Source organism: Rhizophagus irregularis, chromosome 24 (genome assembly GCF_026210795.1).
Source record: "Rhizophagus irregularis chromosome 24, complete sequence".
NCBI classification, from domain to species: domain Eukaryota; kingdom Fungi; phylum Glomeromycota; class Glomeromycetes; order Glomerales; family Glomeraceae; genus Rhizophagus; species Rhizophagus irregularis.
This window is the reverse complement of record NC_089452.1, coordinates 124,791-143,877: the sequence shown is the minus strand read 5'-3', so window position 1 is coordinate 143,877 and position 19,087 is coordinate 124,791. Positions and strand designations below refer to the sequence as shown.

General features: G+C 28.0%; 3 protein-coding genes across 3 annotated transcripts; 2 read left to right on the top strand and 1 right to left on the bottom strand.

Annotated features, from left to right (window-relative positions):
* Positions 1-3,626: 3,626 nt before the first annotated feature.
* On the top strand, positions 3,627-4,300 carry OCT59_015763 (uncharacterized protein; the record flags this gene model as incomplete). Its single annotated transcript, XM_066132030.1, has 2 exons — positions 3,627-3,972; positions 4,062-4,300. 2 exons carry the CDS (start codon positions 3,627-3,629, stop codon positions 4,298-4,300), a joined length of 585 nt encoding a protein of 194 aa, XP_066003062.1.
* Positions 4,301-4,890: 590 nt separating this feature from the next.
* On the top strand, positions 4,891-6,705 carry OCT59_015762 (uncharacterized protein; the record flags this gene model as incomplete). The annotated part of the gene is made up of 1 exon (XM_066132029.1): positions 4,891-6,705. The coding sequence occupies one exon, from the start codon at positions 4,891-4,893 to the stop codon at positions 6,703-6,705; it is 1,815 nt and encodes a 604-aa protein (XP_066003061.1).
* An 8,994-nt stretch (positions 6,706-15,699) lies between these two features.
* OCT59_015761 (uncharacterized protein) lies at positions 15,700-18,527 on the bottom strand (the record flags this gene model as incomplete). Its single annotated transcript, XM_066132028.1, has 4 exons — positions 15,700-17,672; positions 17,738-17,950; positions 18,040-18,439; positions 18,504-18,527. 4 exons carry the CDS (start codon positions 18,525-18,527, stop codon positions 15,700-15,702), a joined length of 2,610 nt encoding a protein of 869 aa, XP_066003060.1.
* Positions 18,528-19,087: the final 560 nt, after the last annotated feature.

Below are 19,087 nucleotides of genomic sequence, written 5' to 3'. Positions count from 1 at the left end.
TTTTTTAAATTATTAATCCAATAATTTTTTGTTTATGTATAATGTAATTTTATTAAACTTCTTTTTTCAGTTATTGGAATCCAATCCTCACATATGTATTTCTTTACAAAGGTATCTATTGATTTCTTTACTAAAGAAACTGACTTTTATATTCGATCTACTTTTCTTATTTGTATATCTTTTACTTTATCTGAAAGTTATTAATTTAAATTATCCTTTATTTTGGATTCTGAAGTAATTTTATCTGTTCAAGTAATGCTTTTTTCCATAAAATAACTTGTTCACATTTTGGTTTTTATATTAATTCTTTAAATGCTAAAATGAACTGAATTAAAATATTAGCCGTAAGTATTTGTGCCTTTATAGTAAGAGATATTTTAAATCTTTTTGTAATTTGCTTTATTCAATATTATATAATCTGGATATTTTTTTTCGTAGATATTATAATAATTATCCAGATTATATAACCTTATATAATTAGAAAAATGAATATCAATACAACATTTTAGTAGAGTTAAAAATTTATTTAATAATAATATAAGTAATTTGTTATATTTAAGAAAGAAATCAGCATTTAATGAAAGAAATTTAATAATGCTAATTTATACAAATTATTACTAAAAATGGCTAATACACAGTTTTTGTTAAGATGACGTCTTCTCAAATAATTAAATGCTGAATGCGATAATGGATAATGTCAATTTTAGCCAAGCCACTCATGAAGTTTAACGTCATCAAAGTTCAAACTCTTTGACTTTACTCTGGAAGAACGTATCATTCCAGCTGTAAATTTAATAAGTTTATGCGTTAAGTAAAATATTTTGACCTGTATTTTATTTTTATTTAGTTTTATTTAATTTATAAATTTTAGTTTATAATTTATTTATTGGTAATTTTCTTGTTTCTTAATAGTGAAAATATATTTATCTTTTCTATTTATTTTAGTTATTTAGGTTTATAATTAGAAGTTTTAGTAGTCTTAGTATGGCTTTAATAATATTCCTTTTATTTTTTTTTTTGTAGATTTTATTTTTTTGGACTTGAGTGCTTTAAAATTCTTGGAAAGGTAAGTAAACATACTTTTTTTAGTAAAAATTATTATTAGTTACTAATATTCCTTTTATTTTTTTTTTGTAGATTTTATTCCATACGTCTTAAATTTTGGATTACTTTAAAGTAACTATATAAATAGATTTTTTTAAGGCTGTTAATAAAAATTTTTAGTTACTAATATGTTTGTTTTTTTTTAGTAAATCTCAATTTTAGGTATCTTAGGACTCTGGCATGTAAATAGTTTTTTTATATTTAAGGATATTAATAAATCATTTTTTTTCGTTAATTTAATAGGTTTTGGTTCTTTTCTTTATAAATTATAAAAAAATAGTGTTTTTTAAAGAATTAAATAGTTTCTATTAGTAGTATTTATGTACATATACCATAATATTAATCTTGTAAATATCCCTCTCAGCCAGAAAAATTATTTTATACTATTTTTTTTTAGTTTATTGAAAAAAACTTATAATAAAGTAAGAATATAACATTCTAAAAAATAGTTTTTTTATTAATACAAAACCCATAAATTTAATTATAGAATTTTAATAATTTTATCCTGCTGAGTGGTGATCTTTCTCTTAAATATAAAAATATTTAATTTAATAAAATGTTATAGAAAGAAAACTTACTTGTATATAAGTTATTATAATTCCAGCATTATTTAAAGTATTTAATGCTTTTAAAGATAATTTACAAGTATTTAAATATATTTCTAATTCAATTTTAAAAGTATTTATTTGCATATTTTGAATACTAGTTATAAGATATAATATTGTAATTAAAATTGCTATGAATCGCTGGAGGCGATCATTGCCGGTGTCACGTGATTTTTAATAATGTATTATTTGTCACCCCGCGTCACACCTCCTTGTTTCCGTTTTTACTATGTATTCCAGGGACTTAGAATTTTTTTAGTATAAAAAATACTATATGTCATCCTTATTCGTCACATCCATAATTCCAGCCAAATTTTATAATTCCGGTCAAAATATCCTTTTTTGGAAACTTGAGTAACGTTACACAATCCAAAAAAGGCAATTTTGTTTCTCATAAAATCGGGAAATGAGTTACACAATATTCCAAAAAAGGCAATTTCTATGTCGATCATTTAATTCCGGCCAAAATTAAAAAATCACGTGACCCCGGCGATGATCGCTGCCGGCGATAAATAGCAAACTCCTATTGTAATAACTTCTTTTTATTTTTCCACTTTTTGGCTTTTTTTTCAATCTTTAGGTAAAAATATATTACAAATTTATTTAAAAAATTATTAAGATCTTCATTTCTTTCAGTAAAATGATAATCGAATTCTTCAAGATTAAGAATAAGACCCATAGATTTTTTATGCTGCATTTAATAAAAATTGTAGTCATTTTTTAAAACTTAGAAGCTAAAAATATTCCTTCAGAAAATAATTTAGGTTATGACTCATTTTCATTATTCTGATAGTTTATTTTATTATAACCTTCTATAATAGATATATAATGAGAAAAACAAATTGTATCATGTAATTTTAAATATAGATATATGGTTAATATTTCATAATCTTTAGCTTTATTATAAGCCAATTCTATTAATGTTTGAAAACTTAAAGAATTTTTTGTATTTTGGGAAATTTTTTTATTAATCTTAAAAAATAAAATAAAAAAAAACTGTCACTATAAAACCTGTAATCACGTGATAAAATTTCAACCAATAAAATTGACTATTCCTAAATTCCAACCACATATTAATAACCAAACTTGATCAATGCAGCCAATTATTAGGACTTTTATCTATGTATAAAATAAATGTATTGTAAAAATAGTGTTCGAAAAGTATACCATAAAAGGAAATTCGGACTGCCAATCAAAATGATCTGCATCTGAGAGTAGTGTGGTGATCCAAATGATGGTTTTCATCCAGATCGAAGCACTAGTTGTACAAAATAGTCAAGATAGTCCGATTCAGTGAAAATTATATATACTAGTAATAATGGTACATTAAGCTGGTAATACAATACTCACAATTAGTAATTTATCTCTCATTTCATAAAAAAAAAACTCATTTATGAAATAGGCAAGTAGCCTAGTACATCCCTATAAAAAAAGTTAAATTTGTGCCAAATGGACTAATCATACAATATTTATTCGAAATTTGTACTAAAAAATAATATAAAATTTGAACAAATTCTAAACAAATATCATATGATTAACCCATTTGGCACAAATTTAACACAAATTTTTTTTATAGGGCATAAGTCATTACATTTCCATACTTAATCAAATACAACCTCGTACGACCGAAAAATTTGCGTAACTGTTAATTCACTTTTTTATAAATACCCTGAGAGAATCAAAATTCTAATGAGTAAAAATAAAACCGTACTAATTATTTTTTTTGTGTGCTGATCATATTACCACTGATCAAGAGTCTATTTTATTATTAATCATTTGATGAATTCGGAAAGAATTTTACAAGTAAATATATATCCTCAAAATTTCTCTCACACTAAAAAACACCTAAAATTCTTTTTTTTACAGAATTATCTCCCAAATGAAATGATGGTATCAATAAATTGTTTACTCCTAGGAATGACTTCTTTTGTTGATACTTTTGTGGTTAACGTTATTAAAGAAAGCGACATTCATGGTTCTTTGGTCAAATTTGATGATTTAAAGATTTCAGACCTCAAGTTTCTTGTCTATAATGAGATTAATCATGATATTAAGTTTAATTATAAGTACATTGACCTTTGGAAGGTTGACATTACTTACGGTGAAAGAGACAAACTTAAACATGTTACTACCAAAGATGATATTATAGAAAAATTTGGAGGCGAGCAGTTGATACCCATATTCTTGGTTAAGAAAGTTTTTTTTGAACAATTGCTTGTAGATGAGAATATTCACGTCATCGTACAATTGCCCGCTGCTGCTGGTAAGTGTCTCTTAATGTTTTACCAATCGAACAAGAAATAGATTATATCATTTACATTCATTTCTTTGCCTGATTTTTTTTTTGATTAGCATCTCTTTTATTTAAGGAAATTATTGAGGTTATTAAAATCAATGCATTAAAGGGTACACCTAATTTGCCTGATGTATTAAGCATGCCATTGCAACAACGTAACTTCAAAGGGTCAATGAGTTATGTAAATGAGACAATATACAATAATATTACGGGCCGAGATGGAAAATCGAACTACTGGGTTCTTGTCAGTGGAGGAGCCCCGGGGATATGTATTGTTTCTTTGTACTTTTCCTAGTAAACAATTTGTATCAGTTACTCATTATCTTGTAAATAGGTAAAACTCGATTTGGGCAGGAGTTTTTTAATCAAGTCAAAAAAGACATGCCTCAATATATTCAGAATATTTACAATGATCGTAAAATTCCTCATGACAGAAGAAGAACTGACACACATTTTGAATACTTATGTATTGACTTCGGAAATGGTCACAGAAGGACCCCGGATATCTCCAAAACAGGCCATAAGTCACACTTTCGGCAGATTGGCCCATTTTTCAGGGCTCAAAAAATCTTTTTTGTAAATATCTCGGCATCCAGTGGTCCAATTTTGATGAACTATTTTTTAAATTGTAGAGCTAAATGAGGGCTACAAAATAAAAAAAAGTTCATTAAAATTGAATTACTGGATGCTGAGATATTTACAAAAAACGATTTTTTGAGTTTCAGCAAAAAGGGGTGTTTTTGGCCAAAAGTCCATTATGACCTTTATATTAGATATCCGGGGTCCTGTCACAGACTTACTTGACAAGATTATGGCATAGATGCATCAATAATTATCGGCTTACGAATTGCGCATGCGTTTTTTATTGAAAAAGAATATGGAATGATGTTTCAAGAATTCTGCATCATACTTGAACAATATAGGGACAGCTTTAATAATTTTCATTTTAATGTTGCTATCGGAGAAATTCGCAAAGCCCTAAATCTATTTGATAAACACTTATTTTTCCTATATCTTCATATTGATGAATTTCAACTTATTGATTCATGGGATAAAAAGGATAAGTCGAATCCACCAACAAAACTCTTCTATAATATGATCCATAATATTTCAGAATTTATGCTTAAATCCGCTTTACCCGCCTTTGTCCAACCATTCCTTTCAGGGACCGCTCCACTGGCTGTCATTGAACAAAAAGAAGCTTCAAGAATTTCATTTGTGTTTGTTGATTGTCCATTATTGAACGATCAATCCATTATTCGGATTACAGATCATTTTGCAGAAAAATTCAATGCGGGAATTGCAAACTATGCATATAAATGGAAATATTGTCGTCAAATGCTTCAGCTTCTGAGGGATACTGGTGGGTTGCCACGCGCACTTCAACGACTCTTTATCATCTGCTTTGGAGCAGATGGTAAACAGGGGAGAGAATTTTTTAAGAAACTTGAAAAAAAAGATATTAAGTTTGTGGACTATTTCATCAAAGTCAAGGACAGTCTTGATAAACAGTATGGCATAAAAGACTATGTTGAAAACAACAGAAATGTTGCTATGAAGCTCATATATTTTTGCATTGAAGGTATTGCCATTGACTCTAATAAATGTTTGGATGATAATAATCCAGCTCTTACAATCAGAAGCCTAGAACGTGATAAACATATTATTCTCTCCTCTGTTGAACAATCTGATGGATGCAATTTGTTCCTTATTAATATGCCCTTTTATTTTATCTGTTTATATAATGACGTTCTGTGTATTGTTAAACCTACACTTGTTCACTTGTTCTATGATGAACGCATGTATTGGAAAGAATGGGAGGTGTTTGTGGCATACCATGAAGCATTTCATACTAATCTGGCGATAAAAATGGGAAAGACTACAATGACATTACGAGAATTATATCCTAATGCTGATAAGTTGGATGTTAACTTTGATGTGAGCGTAGAATTGAAACCTCTTCGTGTATGTAAAGCAAATGAACAATTTCCACACACTAATCCATTAACAGAAAAACATGATGGTAAAATAATAGACTGGCAGAGTGGTAATGTAGTAGTTATCAATGGTAGTAGTGCTCCGTTTGCTGACGTATTTCTTGTCAGAAAACTTGTGCATATTGAATTTAAAAAATTCCTAATGTTGAACCAGTGCAAATGGGATTACGTTTCAAAAAAGATGCCCGAAAGTAAAGTTGAAGAAGAAGATGAGAAAAATCTAAAGAGTTTTTATACTGCTGTTGATGATGATGATGATAATTATATTCTTATTACAATTATTTTTACTTCGCAACCATATAAGAAGGAAAAGCATGAATCAGGTATTTTGGTAATTTCAAAAGAGGATTTTAAAAAACACTTTGGACCTGTTTTTTCCTCTTGGGCATCATTTGCCATTACCAGAGATGCAAATCCCAACTTTTGGAAAAAAAATAGGTTGAAAAATGTTCTTAACGGTATTGGCGATGCCTTGATTGATAATGTAATCAAAAAGTGGCCATATTATAGCGATGAAGATTATTATATCAAAAATCCAGGAGCTAAAAAAATGCCAAAAATGGATTATTTCCCATTTGACGTACAAAAAATGGATTATTTCCCATTTGACGTACAAAAAATGAATTATTTCCCATTTGACGTACAAAAAATGGATTATTTTCCATTTGACGTGTCAGAAATTTTAGATATCGAAAACCGATGATTGATGTGAACCAACAACTCTAACAAATGAGATGATGCAATGACAAACACACACGCGGGTTACCAAAGGGTTCATACTAATAGTAATCATGTACACCTTGTATATTAAACTATTAAAAAATAAGATTTTTTTGCATTTACGAAAAATTTATTTGATGATTTATAAATGTTAATTTTAAATATGAAAACCCGTGACATTTTGACTATGTCTCAATGACATTCCATATTTCTTAAAATCCCATCCGCTTAGCTTGAGAAATGAATCACCACCAAAAAATGAGCATCCTTATCCTGAACCACAGTCCAGATGCTTATCCTGGGCCTTGAATTTGATTGGGCAAAAATTGTTATATTTTTGGAATGATCTTACCACACCACTTCGTAAAGGCGTAAAAGTATCGGACTTGACTCATCTGGGGGTGTCATCTTGACCCGCTATATGCACGTTGTCGATCACATATATTTTACAATACTCCATGTATAGGATTGACAACATGCATGCAGAAGAGTCAAGTTAGCACCACGTCGCGGATCAAGTCTGATACTTTTGCCGTAAAGGCACCTCATTCAACCGCCGATCATGACTTATAAAAGGCTGAAAGATCAGACCAAAACCCCTCTAGTTAGTCATAATTAATATTAAAATTTTATATAGATATTAGAAATTTTATTACTACAGATAGTATTCATTTGAGTCATAATATATCACATTTATTTGGCGCTCGTGATGATAATGTAGAAGAGGCTCAATCATATGATATTACTAAAAAAAATAGATCTTTAATAGCATTTTATAATTCACAATTCAACTCTGTAGTTATTGGAAAAATTTAAGGAATAGACAAAGCATAACGACCTGTTATTAAACATTTTCATGTTGATATGTCTCAATGTACCAATATATATACTTATATATATCAATGTATGGAATATGGTTGCGTTGCTAATGCAGCATTATCAGCACGCTCACTTTGTACTTTTTCTGCTGATTGGGAATGTTTAGTACCATTGTTAACTGAATCTCAATTTACGTCTAATCTAATATTTTTGATATTTTTGATTTTGCAAAAAAGAAATATGATATTATACAACTAGCATTAACGCAAAATCACGTGATTTCTCCACAATTACAATTACAAGATAATATAATTTTAGATTTATTAGATTCTTCTACTTTAAAAAATGACTTATTAATAATACAACGAACATTAGCTCCTTTTGACAATAATAATTATTATATTTTTGAATTTTACACTGATGGATCATTAATAGATTTAGGTACTGAACAATGTAGTATTAGTTGTGCTTTCGCTCAGATTAGTGATTTGTTTGATATACCTCATGTTGAATTTTATTCTACTGTTGATAAATGGCCTTCTGCGTATAGAGGAGAATTATTAGCTATTCTTTTAGCATTAAGCGTTGTTCCAAAAAATAGTAAAGTTAGAATTAACACTGATTCACTTAACGTGATTACTCAATTTGAAAAATTAAAGAAATCAAGATTTTCTCTAACCTCACGTGAATACTTTAAGGCTAATAATAACTTCTTATGGGATGTTTTATGTAGAATTATATTAACATTGAACTTGCATGTGAAAATGTTTAAAGTTGTTGCTCATGGTGATGATATGGATAATAATTATGTAGATAATTTGGCCAAAATTACACATACTGATCAGGATCGCTATATAGTCTTTCGATGGGACGCTTGTATGATGAAAGTTTTTTCTTGTTGAAATGGAATTATTATTGAAAATAAGCTGCGCTCATTTTTGAAAAATATTTGCAACTACAAAGGATTAGAGAAATTATTAATTTAAATAGAAATTCTAAATATCGTATGTTAGAAGTTAACTGGACATCCACATTTAGTTGTTTAAATTGTGATATAAATAACAATGAAACTTCTGTTTCTTCTTCTAAAATGAAAGCTCAAAAAGTTCATTTATTAATTGAAGAAATTCCTACAATTGAACAGATGAAGAAATCATTGCTTGACTTGTATGATGGATGGATGTGCCCTATATGTGGATTGCATGACGAAACCTTTAATCACGTATGGACGTGTAGTGGTCATTATGATATCATTCACAATATTAGAGATAAAACTGTTAATCATCTCTTGACTTGGACATTAGAATATAATGATAATATACAAGATTTCAATGCTTTCATGGCACTTGATATTTGGGATATATCTTATGATCCTAACGTGTTTACTTTTATCGATCTTATTAAAGGAATTATACCTATGTCACTTTCAGATTTGTTGAGTTCTTGAACTACAAAGAAAAAAGTTGTTGATGTTTTAGTTCAAATAAGGCAGTTTATTTTTAACGAGATATTTGAAGAAGTTTGGATTCCAATGTGTTCGCATTTGAAGGAATTTGAACATTCTATGAGTTTAACTAAAAAGAAAAAATTAGAATTCAAAAGCGTTCGTTCGTTACCTAGTAAGGCCGCACCAATTCAATTTTTCGTTTAACATAACCCCCTCCCCCCTGTTTTTGGATTTTTTATGTAAAAAAAATACATGTAATTTAGGCCGGAATTATACAAATCTTTAAGTATTGGCCGGAATTATCATCCAAAATTTTTGCTCACTCTTTTGGTCAAAATTTTGGCCAATATTAATGGTAATTCTGGTTATGTATTGTATTTTATATATTATTTTTTGTCCTCCCCCCCTAGATTGGGGCCCCTATGTTATGTTAAACAAAGAATTGGCTTGGAGCAGCCTAATAATAGTAGTAATAATAATATTATTCATTATGATTCTTTAGATAGTGTTAGGAATTACATTTATTTTGGTAAAAATATAATAGAATTTTATACTAATCTTACTTCGTAGTGCCACTGTAGATTTTAGTAGTTTGATTTATATAATTTTATAGGTCAATTTTACTTTCTTCTGCAGGGTGGACTTCAACTTACCAAGTTTCGGCTAATGTATGGGAGGTAGTGGGTTAATTAAAGAAATGGTTTTTAGATGTAGTTGGTTATATCTTTAATAGTTTCGTGTTTAATTGCCCCACCATCGAAGTAGATTCTTCTGATAGTTTAGTTCATTTTTTTATTTTACTTTTTCATTTTTGATATGTTTATAAAATTTGTATTCGCTAACTATTACTGTTAAATAAAAATAAAAATAATCAACTATATTAAAATTTCGGGCAGCTGCTCGCAGCTGCCTTCTATTTAATTTAAATCAATCACATATAATAAATATGAATTTACTGATATCTTAGTTTTTTTTAATGCACAATAGACTTTAAAAAAATTTTTTTTTATTTTTATAATTTTGCCTTTTCTTTAAGAAACAATACTTTTTAATATTAAAGGCTTTAAAGTTTTTTTTTAATATTTATATTAAATCGTATTTATTTATTATTAAAGAAAGATAATAACTTTAAAATTAAGCTACTTAAACTTCTAAAAAATGGATTTAGTTTGTTATTAATTATTTCTTTCCTTTCTTTTATGACAATACAATAAACTTGGATTTTCTTGGATGTGAAAACAGTTTCTTAAGGTAATTATTATGAAAGATGTTAGTTCTTTATTTGTAATAATATAATTAACATTCTTTTCTTTTTTTTTGTAATTGTAGTTTTGGATTTGAACTTATTGAACTTGGAAACAGTTTCTTGTAATAATTATTAAAGGAGGATGTTTGATCTTTATTTATAGGAACATAATTAACATTTCTTTTTTGTAACAGTAGACTTGGATTTGATTTAAAACAATTTTTTATAAAGAAGAGTATACTGTAAGTATAGAATAAGAGTTTTAGGGTAGTTATTAAAAAAAGGTATTAGTTCTTTATTTATAAAAACATGTTCTTTTCTTTTTTGTAATTGTAGACTTAAATTTGAAATTATTGGACTCAGAACAAGGAAAATGTTTGTTCTTTATTTATAGGAATGTAATTAACAGTCAGTGGAAATGTTCCCAAAAATTAGAGTGAGATTTTTTGTACTATGATATCTCAATATACTGTAAATTATTGTGACAGTATGGCTATATGGCATATAATATATATGTAAACTTAAGGTTGGCCAAAGTTGGTACAAATGGCTAAAATCGACAATTTTCAGATCTTAATTCTGCCCAAAATTTTCTTAATTCCGGCCAAATTCGTAATGCCAGCCCAAATTACATTAAAATCGAAATTTTCAGGTCAAATGTAACACCATATTTATGCAATGTAACATTTTTTCCAACAATAGTAAACATGTTCGTTTAAGGTTTGAAAAATATTTTTAAGAGACAGATCGTCATTCAACCAGAGAAAATGATCGACATTCTATAATTAATTTTATGGGCTTTGTAATTAATAAAAAAAAATTTTTTGGAATTTCTTGTTCTTTACTATAAATTTTTTTCCAATAAGTGAAAAAAAACAGTATACAATAACTTTCATGTCCAAAAAAAATATTTCATAAACTTGCACTATAGGTATATATATATAGTTTTAGTAGAAACTGTACAAGTTTAACAAAGAATGTGAATATTAAAAAGATTCAAATAAAACTAAATAAAGATTTAAAAACTAAATAAAAACCAAATATAGCTTAGTTACAGTGAAAAATGTTCAAAAATTTTTCATCCAATATTTAAATTAATAGGAAATTTACCGTCAGAATCTTGCGTTCCTACATAGAAAAGTCAAAGACGCAAAACTCTAGCGATTTCAAACTTTACAAGTGGCTTAGCTAGGATTGTCACTATTAATTACCGTCTTTAAATTTTGTGTATCATATCACATGATGATATGACAATCCGGTAAAAAAGGAGTATTAGCCATTTTTAGCGATAATTTGTGTAAATCGGCATTATTAAAATTCTTCGGTTGAGTGGCAATTTGTCCCTTAAACCTTTTAAAAGTCAAAAACTTCACTTTATTCGGTTGCATCTGGCCAAAGAAAGTAGTTAATTATATGGTTATTTTAATACAACTAAGGTTGCTTATCTAAACCTCTTCAAAATCCTACGATTAGTTTCGTCAAAATTTTACTATAGATTTATTATAGTTTTGGCAGAGTTTCGGCAGTTTCAGCATTTATAATAAGTTTCGGCAGTTTCATCTTTCTCTAAAGTTTTGCCAGTTTTTTAATATAACTTTAATATAGTTTCGGCAGAATTTCACTTTTCGGCGAAACGCCATCTTGCCTAAACCCCTAAGTTTCGGCAAGCAACCTTAAATACAACAAACTAATAAAAATTAAGAAAATTTATTTAACTTTATTCTTTTGCTTATTTTTTTTAAATATTCAATAAATATCTTTTATTTTGACGCTACTTTAGATACTTTTTATATATATAAAAAAATATTTTACTTATTCATATTATACTATTTGTATTTATGACTTAACAAAGTAAATAGACCTAATAGTCAATAAGAATTTTTCTATGAATAAATAATTTTTGTTTTATTTTCTTGTTAAATGAACTAAAATTAAAAATTTTAAAGTTTTTTTTAATGTTATAATAATTTACATGATTACTATAATATTAAGAATTAAGCATTAAATGTCTAATTTAAATAAACAAATAAAAACATAATATTTAACTATTTTTGCGATTATACCGCCCAAATAGACCCAATAATATTATTCTAATAAAAAAAAATTTTTTTTTATTAGCACTATAATTAAAAAATTCAACAAAATTTATAAATAACAAAAAATCTAGCTTAATAATCACCATTCTAAGCTTAACAAAAGTTGTTCATTTCACCAAATTATACCTAAAAATGAAATAATTGCTGGTTAAGAAAGCTTTTGTTAAGAGTTTTATTGAAATCAAGAAAAATTTTTTTTATTATAAAAATTGGTTTTTTGCGGTTTACACAAAATCTCCCTAAATAACTGCTCTTTTTAACTTAATAAATCTTTTTCTTCTTGTAAAATTACATATATTTGCGTTATTTAAATTGTATTTTATACTCACCTTTAAGTTGCATTTTGAGGAAAACTTCATTTTTGAGACGAACTTTCTTGTAATATGTAAAGAAAAAAAAATATTACTAAAGAGGAAATGATGACGAATATTTATAGTACACATGATGAACTATTAATTTACTTAATTTGTATAAGCATTGTATTAAAAATTTCTTTATTTAGCTATGTGGTGATATATTCAATTATGGTTACACAAAATTATTTTAATTAATGATCGGCAAGAGAAATGACATTTCTACTGACTGTTAATGATTTTTATTTTTTTTATAATAATAACAGATTCAAAAATTGTATTTTCGTTTAATAAAATTTGTTGAATGTATAATTTTAAACACAATAAAATACAATTTTTTAAATTAAAAAAAAAATTATATTCTTAAAAAATAAAAAACAAAAAAGTGAATTAATGTATATCAGATTGATATCTGATATGCAAATAATAAAAATTATTTATTTATTTATGAAGTTTCAAATTACCTAAAAAAAATTTTCAAAAAAAATATATTTATTTTTAAATTAAAAGTTTGTTCTTTAAGAAAAAAAAAATATTTTCAAAAACTAATTTTAATTTTTTTTTTGATTTTGCAATTGATGCAGTAATTAATGATCTACTGTATATAGATGTTGATTATATAAAAATAAACTACTTTTTTTTTCTTTTTTTTTATTTTCTTTAAAAACAGTTATTTTTTATTACTAAAAACAATTTAACTAATTTTCTAAAGCATAAAAAAAATTTTATTTTTTTTTAATTAAAATATACCGTATATAGCGGACCACAGTACTCTGGGTATCTTGCAAAAATCGGGGGTTTGACCCTATACCCCCAGGTACTAAACAAAGCCTAAAAATTCTGTTTTTTGCGAATATTTCACGATCTACTAGTCCAATTTGAACGATCTTTTTTTATTTTGAAGAGCTCAATGAGAGCTATCAAACAAAAAAAAGATGGCTCAAATCTGATCACTAGATCACGAGATAATTGTAAAATATCCCCTGGGTACTATACAATTCTATGAAATTTTTCAAGGGGGGTACTATGCATAGGGGGGTACTATGGCCCACGATATACAGTAAATCATTTAAAGTATTTACATATAACAATTTAAAATATCATTGAAATTAAAAAATTTGATTTATTAAAATAATTATTTAAGAGTGAATTTATTTACCGCACCCTGCGTTACAACGCATCCTTTCTTTTTTGTAAATTGTTTATGTCGATCTTTAGTTTATACACTGCACCCCCCTTAAAATGGCAAATGATAAACATAAAAATATATATAAATTTGTAACACAGGGTGCAGTAAATACATTATTTCATTATTTAATATGTAATTTTATTAATTTTATTATTACAGTATGTGAATGCAAACTTTTAATAAGTTATACATAATAAATTTATTAAAATAAAAAACTAATACTTTTCTTATTCAAATTCAGAAAATTCAAATTAAAATTTATTACTATAAAAAAATAAAGAACTAAATATCATATTTATTGAAATAATTCTTAAAATAAAGTTTAGGAAGTCCAAATCTAAATTTATTATTAATAAAAGAAGAGTAGAAATATTATTAATTATGAGTTATCATAATTTTATTTAAAAAATTCTATCAATTATTTTATTGCTATATGCAAAATAAATTTTTCTATTTAAAAACTGTTTAAATTCAAGCCTATTATTACAAAAAAAGAAATGTTAATTATATTCCTATAAATAAAAATTAAACATCCTCCTTCAATAATTATTACAAAAAACTGTTTTCAAATTCAATAAGTTTAAATCTAAATCTACAATTACATAAAAAAAGAAAAGAATATTAAGGGAAGTTACATATATTATGTAATATTCAGTTTAATATAAACTTACTCCCCCCCTCTTGTCAGATTTAATAACCAATCAAATTATAATATTTATAAATTATATATTTTATTAAGTGTAATGTAAGATTTTAGTTATCCACTCCTTCCCTTTGATAATTACGTAATATGTGTAAGCTCCCTAATTATATTTCTACAAATAAAGAACTAACATCTTTCATGATTACCTTAAGAAACTGTTTTTATTTTCAAGAAAATCCAAGTTTATTGTATTGTTATAAAAGAAAGAAAAGAAACAATTAATAACAAACTAAATCCATTTTTTAGAAGTCAATTTTAAAGTTATTGTCTTTCTTTAATAATAATAAATAAATACTATTTAATATAAATATTAAAAAAAAGCTTTAATGTTAAAAGCTATTGTTTTTTAAAGAAAAAGTAAAATTATAATGATAAAAAAATTTTTTTAAAAGTCTATTGTGCATTAAAAAAAACTAAGATATCAGTAAATTCATATTTATTATATATAATTGGTTCAAAATTAAATAGAAGGCAGCTGCGGGTAGCTGCCTGAAATTTTAATATTGATTATGACTAACTAGAGGGGTTTTGGTCCGATCTTTCAGCCTTTTATAAGTCATGATCGGCGGTTGACGGCAAAAGTATCGGACTTGACCCGCGACGCGGTGCTAACTTGACCCTCCTGCATGCACGTTGTCGATCCTATACATGGAGTATTGTAAAATATATGTGATCGACAACGTGCACGCAGCGGGTCAAGATGACACCCCAGATGGGTCAAGTCCGATACTTTTGCGCCTTTACGAGGTGGTGTGGTAAGATCATTCCAAAAATATAACAATTTTTGCCCAATCAAATTCAAGGCCCAGGATAAGCATCTGGACCGTGGTTCAGGATAAGGATGCTCATTTTTTGGGGGTGATTCATTTCTCAAGCTAAGCGGATGGGATTTTAAGGAATATGGAATGTCATTGAGACATAGTCAAAATGTCACGGGTTTTCATATTTAGAATTAACATTTATAAATCATCAAATAAATTTTTCGTAAACGCAAAAAAATCTTATTTTTTAATAGTTTAATATACAAGGTGTACATGATTACTATTAGTATGAACCCTTTGGTAACCCGCGCGTGCGTTTGTCATTGCATCATCTCATTTGTTGGAGTTGTTGGTTCACATCAATCATCGGTTTTCGATATCTAAAATTTCTGACACGTCAAATGGGAAATAATCCATTTTTGGCATTTTTTTAGCCCCTGGATTTTTGATATAATAATCTTCATCGCTATAATATGGCCGTTTTTTGATTACATTATCAATCGAGGCATCGCCAATACCGTTAAGAACATTTTTCAACCTATTTTTTTCCCAAAAGTTGGGATTTGCATCTCCGGTAATGGCAAATGATGCCCGAGAGGAAAAAACGGGTCCAAAGTGTTTTTTAAAATCCTCTTTTGAAATTACCAAAACACCTGATACATGCTTTTCCTTCTTATATGGTTGCGAAGTAAAAATAATTGTAATAAGAATATAATTATCATCATCATCATCAACAGCAGTATAAAAACTCTTTGGATTTTTCTCATCTTCTTCTTCAACTTTACTTTCGGGCATCTTTATTGAAACGTAATCCCATTTGCACTGGTTCGACATTAGGAATTTTTTAAATTCAATATGCACAAGTTTTCTGACAAGAAACACGTCAGCAAACGGAGCACTACTACCATTGATAACTACTACATTACCACTCTGCCAGTCTATTATTTTACCATCATGTTTTTCTGTTAATGGATTAGTGTGCGGAAATTGTTCATTTGCTTCACATACACGAAGGGGTTTCAATTCTACGCTCACACCAAAGTCAACATCCAACTTATCAGCATTGGGATATAATTCTCGTAACGTCATTGTAGTCTTTCCCATTTTTATCGCCAGATTAGTACGAAATGCTTCATGGTATGCCACAAACACCTCCCATTCTTCCCAATACATGCGTTCATCATAGAACAAGTGAACAAGTGTAGGTTTAACAATACACAGAACGTCATTATATAAACAGATAAAATAGAAGGGCATATTAATAAGGAACAAATTGCATCCGGCAGATTGTTCAACAGAGGAGAGAATAATATGTTTATCACGTTCTAGGCTTCTGATTGTAAGAGCTGGATTATTATCATCCAAACATTTATTAGGGTCAATGGCAATACCTTCAATGCAAAAATATATGAGCTTCATAGCAACATTTCTGTTGTTTTCAACATAGTCTTTTATGCCATACTGTTTATCAAGACTGTCCTTGACTTTGATGAAATAGTCCACAAACTTAATATCTTTTTTTTCAAGTTTCTCAAAAAATTCTCTCCCCTGTTTACCATCTGCTCCAAAGCAGACGATAAAGAGTCGTTGAAGTGCGCGTGGCAACCCACCAGTATCCCTCAGAAGCTGAAGCATTTGACGACAATATTTCCATTTATATGCATAGTTTGCAATTCCCGCATTGAATTTTTCTGCAAAATGATCCGTAATCCGAATAATGGATTGATCGTTCAATAATGGACAATCAACAAACACGAATGAAATTCTTGAAGCTTCTTTTTGTTCAATGACAGCCAGTGGAGCGGTCCCTGAAAGGAATGGTTGGACAAAGGCGGGTAAAGCGGATTTAAGCATAAATTCCGAAATATTATGGATCATATTATAGAAGAGTTTTGTTGGTGGATTCGACTTATCCTCTTTATCCCATGAATCAATAAGTTGAAATTCATCAATATGAAGATATAGGAAAAATAAGTGTTTATCGGATAGATTTAGGGCTTTGCGAATTTCTCCGATAACAACATTAAAATGAAAATTATTAAAGCTGTCCCTATATTGTTCAAGTGCGATGCGGAATTCTTGAAAACTCATTCCATATTCTTTTTCAATAAAAAACGCATGCGCAATTCGTAAGCCGATAATTATTGATGCATCTATGCCATAATCTTGTCGAGTAAGTCTGTGACCATTTCCGAAGTCAATACATAAGTATTCAAAATGTGTGTCAGTTCTTCTTCTGTCATGAGGAATTTTACGATCATTGTAAATATTCTGAATATACTGAGGCATGTCTTTTCTGACTTGATTAAAAAGCTCCTGCCCAAATCGAGTTTTACCTATTTACAAGATAATGAGTAACTGATACAAATTGTTTACTAGGAAAAGTACAAAGAAACAATACCTATCCCCGGGGCTCCTCCACTGACAAGAACCCAGTAGTTCGATTTTCCATCTCGGCCCGTAATATTATTGTATATTGTCTCATTTACATAACTCATTGACTCTTTGAAGTTACGTTGTTGCAATGGCATGCTTAATACATCAGGCAAATTAGGTGTACCCTTTAATGCATTCTTTTTAATAACCTCAATAATTTCCTTAAATGAAAGAGATGCTAATCAAAAAAAAAATCAGGCAGAGAAATGAATGTAAATGATATAATCTATTTCTTGTTCGATTGGTAAAACGTTAAGAGACACTTACCAGCAGCAGCGGGCAATAATTGTACGATGACGTGAATGTTCTCATCTACAAGCAATTGTTCAAAAAAAACTTTCTTAACCAAGAATATGGGTATCAACTGCTCGCCTCCAAATTTTTCTATAATATCATCTTTGGTAGTAACATGTTTAAGTTTGTCTCTTTCACCGTAAGCGATGTCAACCTTCCAAAGGTCAATGTACTTATAATTAAACTTAATATCATGATTAATCTCATTATAGACAAGAAACTTGAGGTCTGAAATCTTTAAATCATCAAATTTGACCAAAGAACCATGAATGTCGCTTTCTTTAGCAACGTTAACCACAAAAGTATCAACAAAAGAAGTCATTCCTAGGAGTAAACAATTTATTGACACCATCATTTCATTTGGGAGATAATTCTGTAAAAAAAAGAATTTTTAGGTGTTTTTTAGTGTGAGAGAAATTTTGAGGATATATATTTACTTGTAAAATCCTTTCCGAATTCATCAAATGATTAATAATAAAATAGACTCTTGATCAGTGGTAATATGATCAGTACACAAAAAAAATAATTAGTACGGTTTTATTTTTACTCATTAGAATTTTGATTCTCCCAGGGTATTTATAAAAAAAGTGAATTAACAGTTACGCAAATTTTTCGGTCGTACGAGGTTGTATTTGATTAAGTATGGAAATGTAATGACTTATGCCCTATAAAAAAAGTTTGTGCTAAATTTGTGCCAAATAGGTTAATCATATGATATTTGTTTAGAATTTGTTCGAATTTTATATTATTTTTTAGTACAAATTTCGAATAAATATTGCATGATTAGTCCATTTGGCACAAATTTAACTTTTTTTATAGGGATGTACTAGGCTACTTGCCTATTTCATAAATGAGTTTTTTTTTTATGGAATGAGAGATAAATTACTAATTGTGAGTATTGTATTACCAGCTTAATGTACCATTACTAGTATATATAATTTTCACTGAATCGGACTATCTTGACTATCTTGTACAACTAGTGCTTCGATCCGGATGAAAACCGTCATCCGGATCACCACAC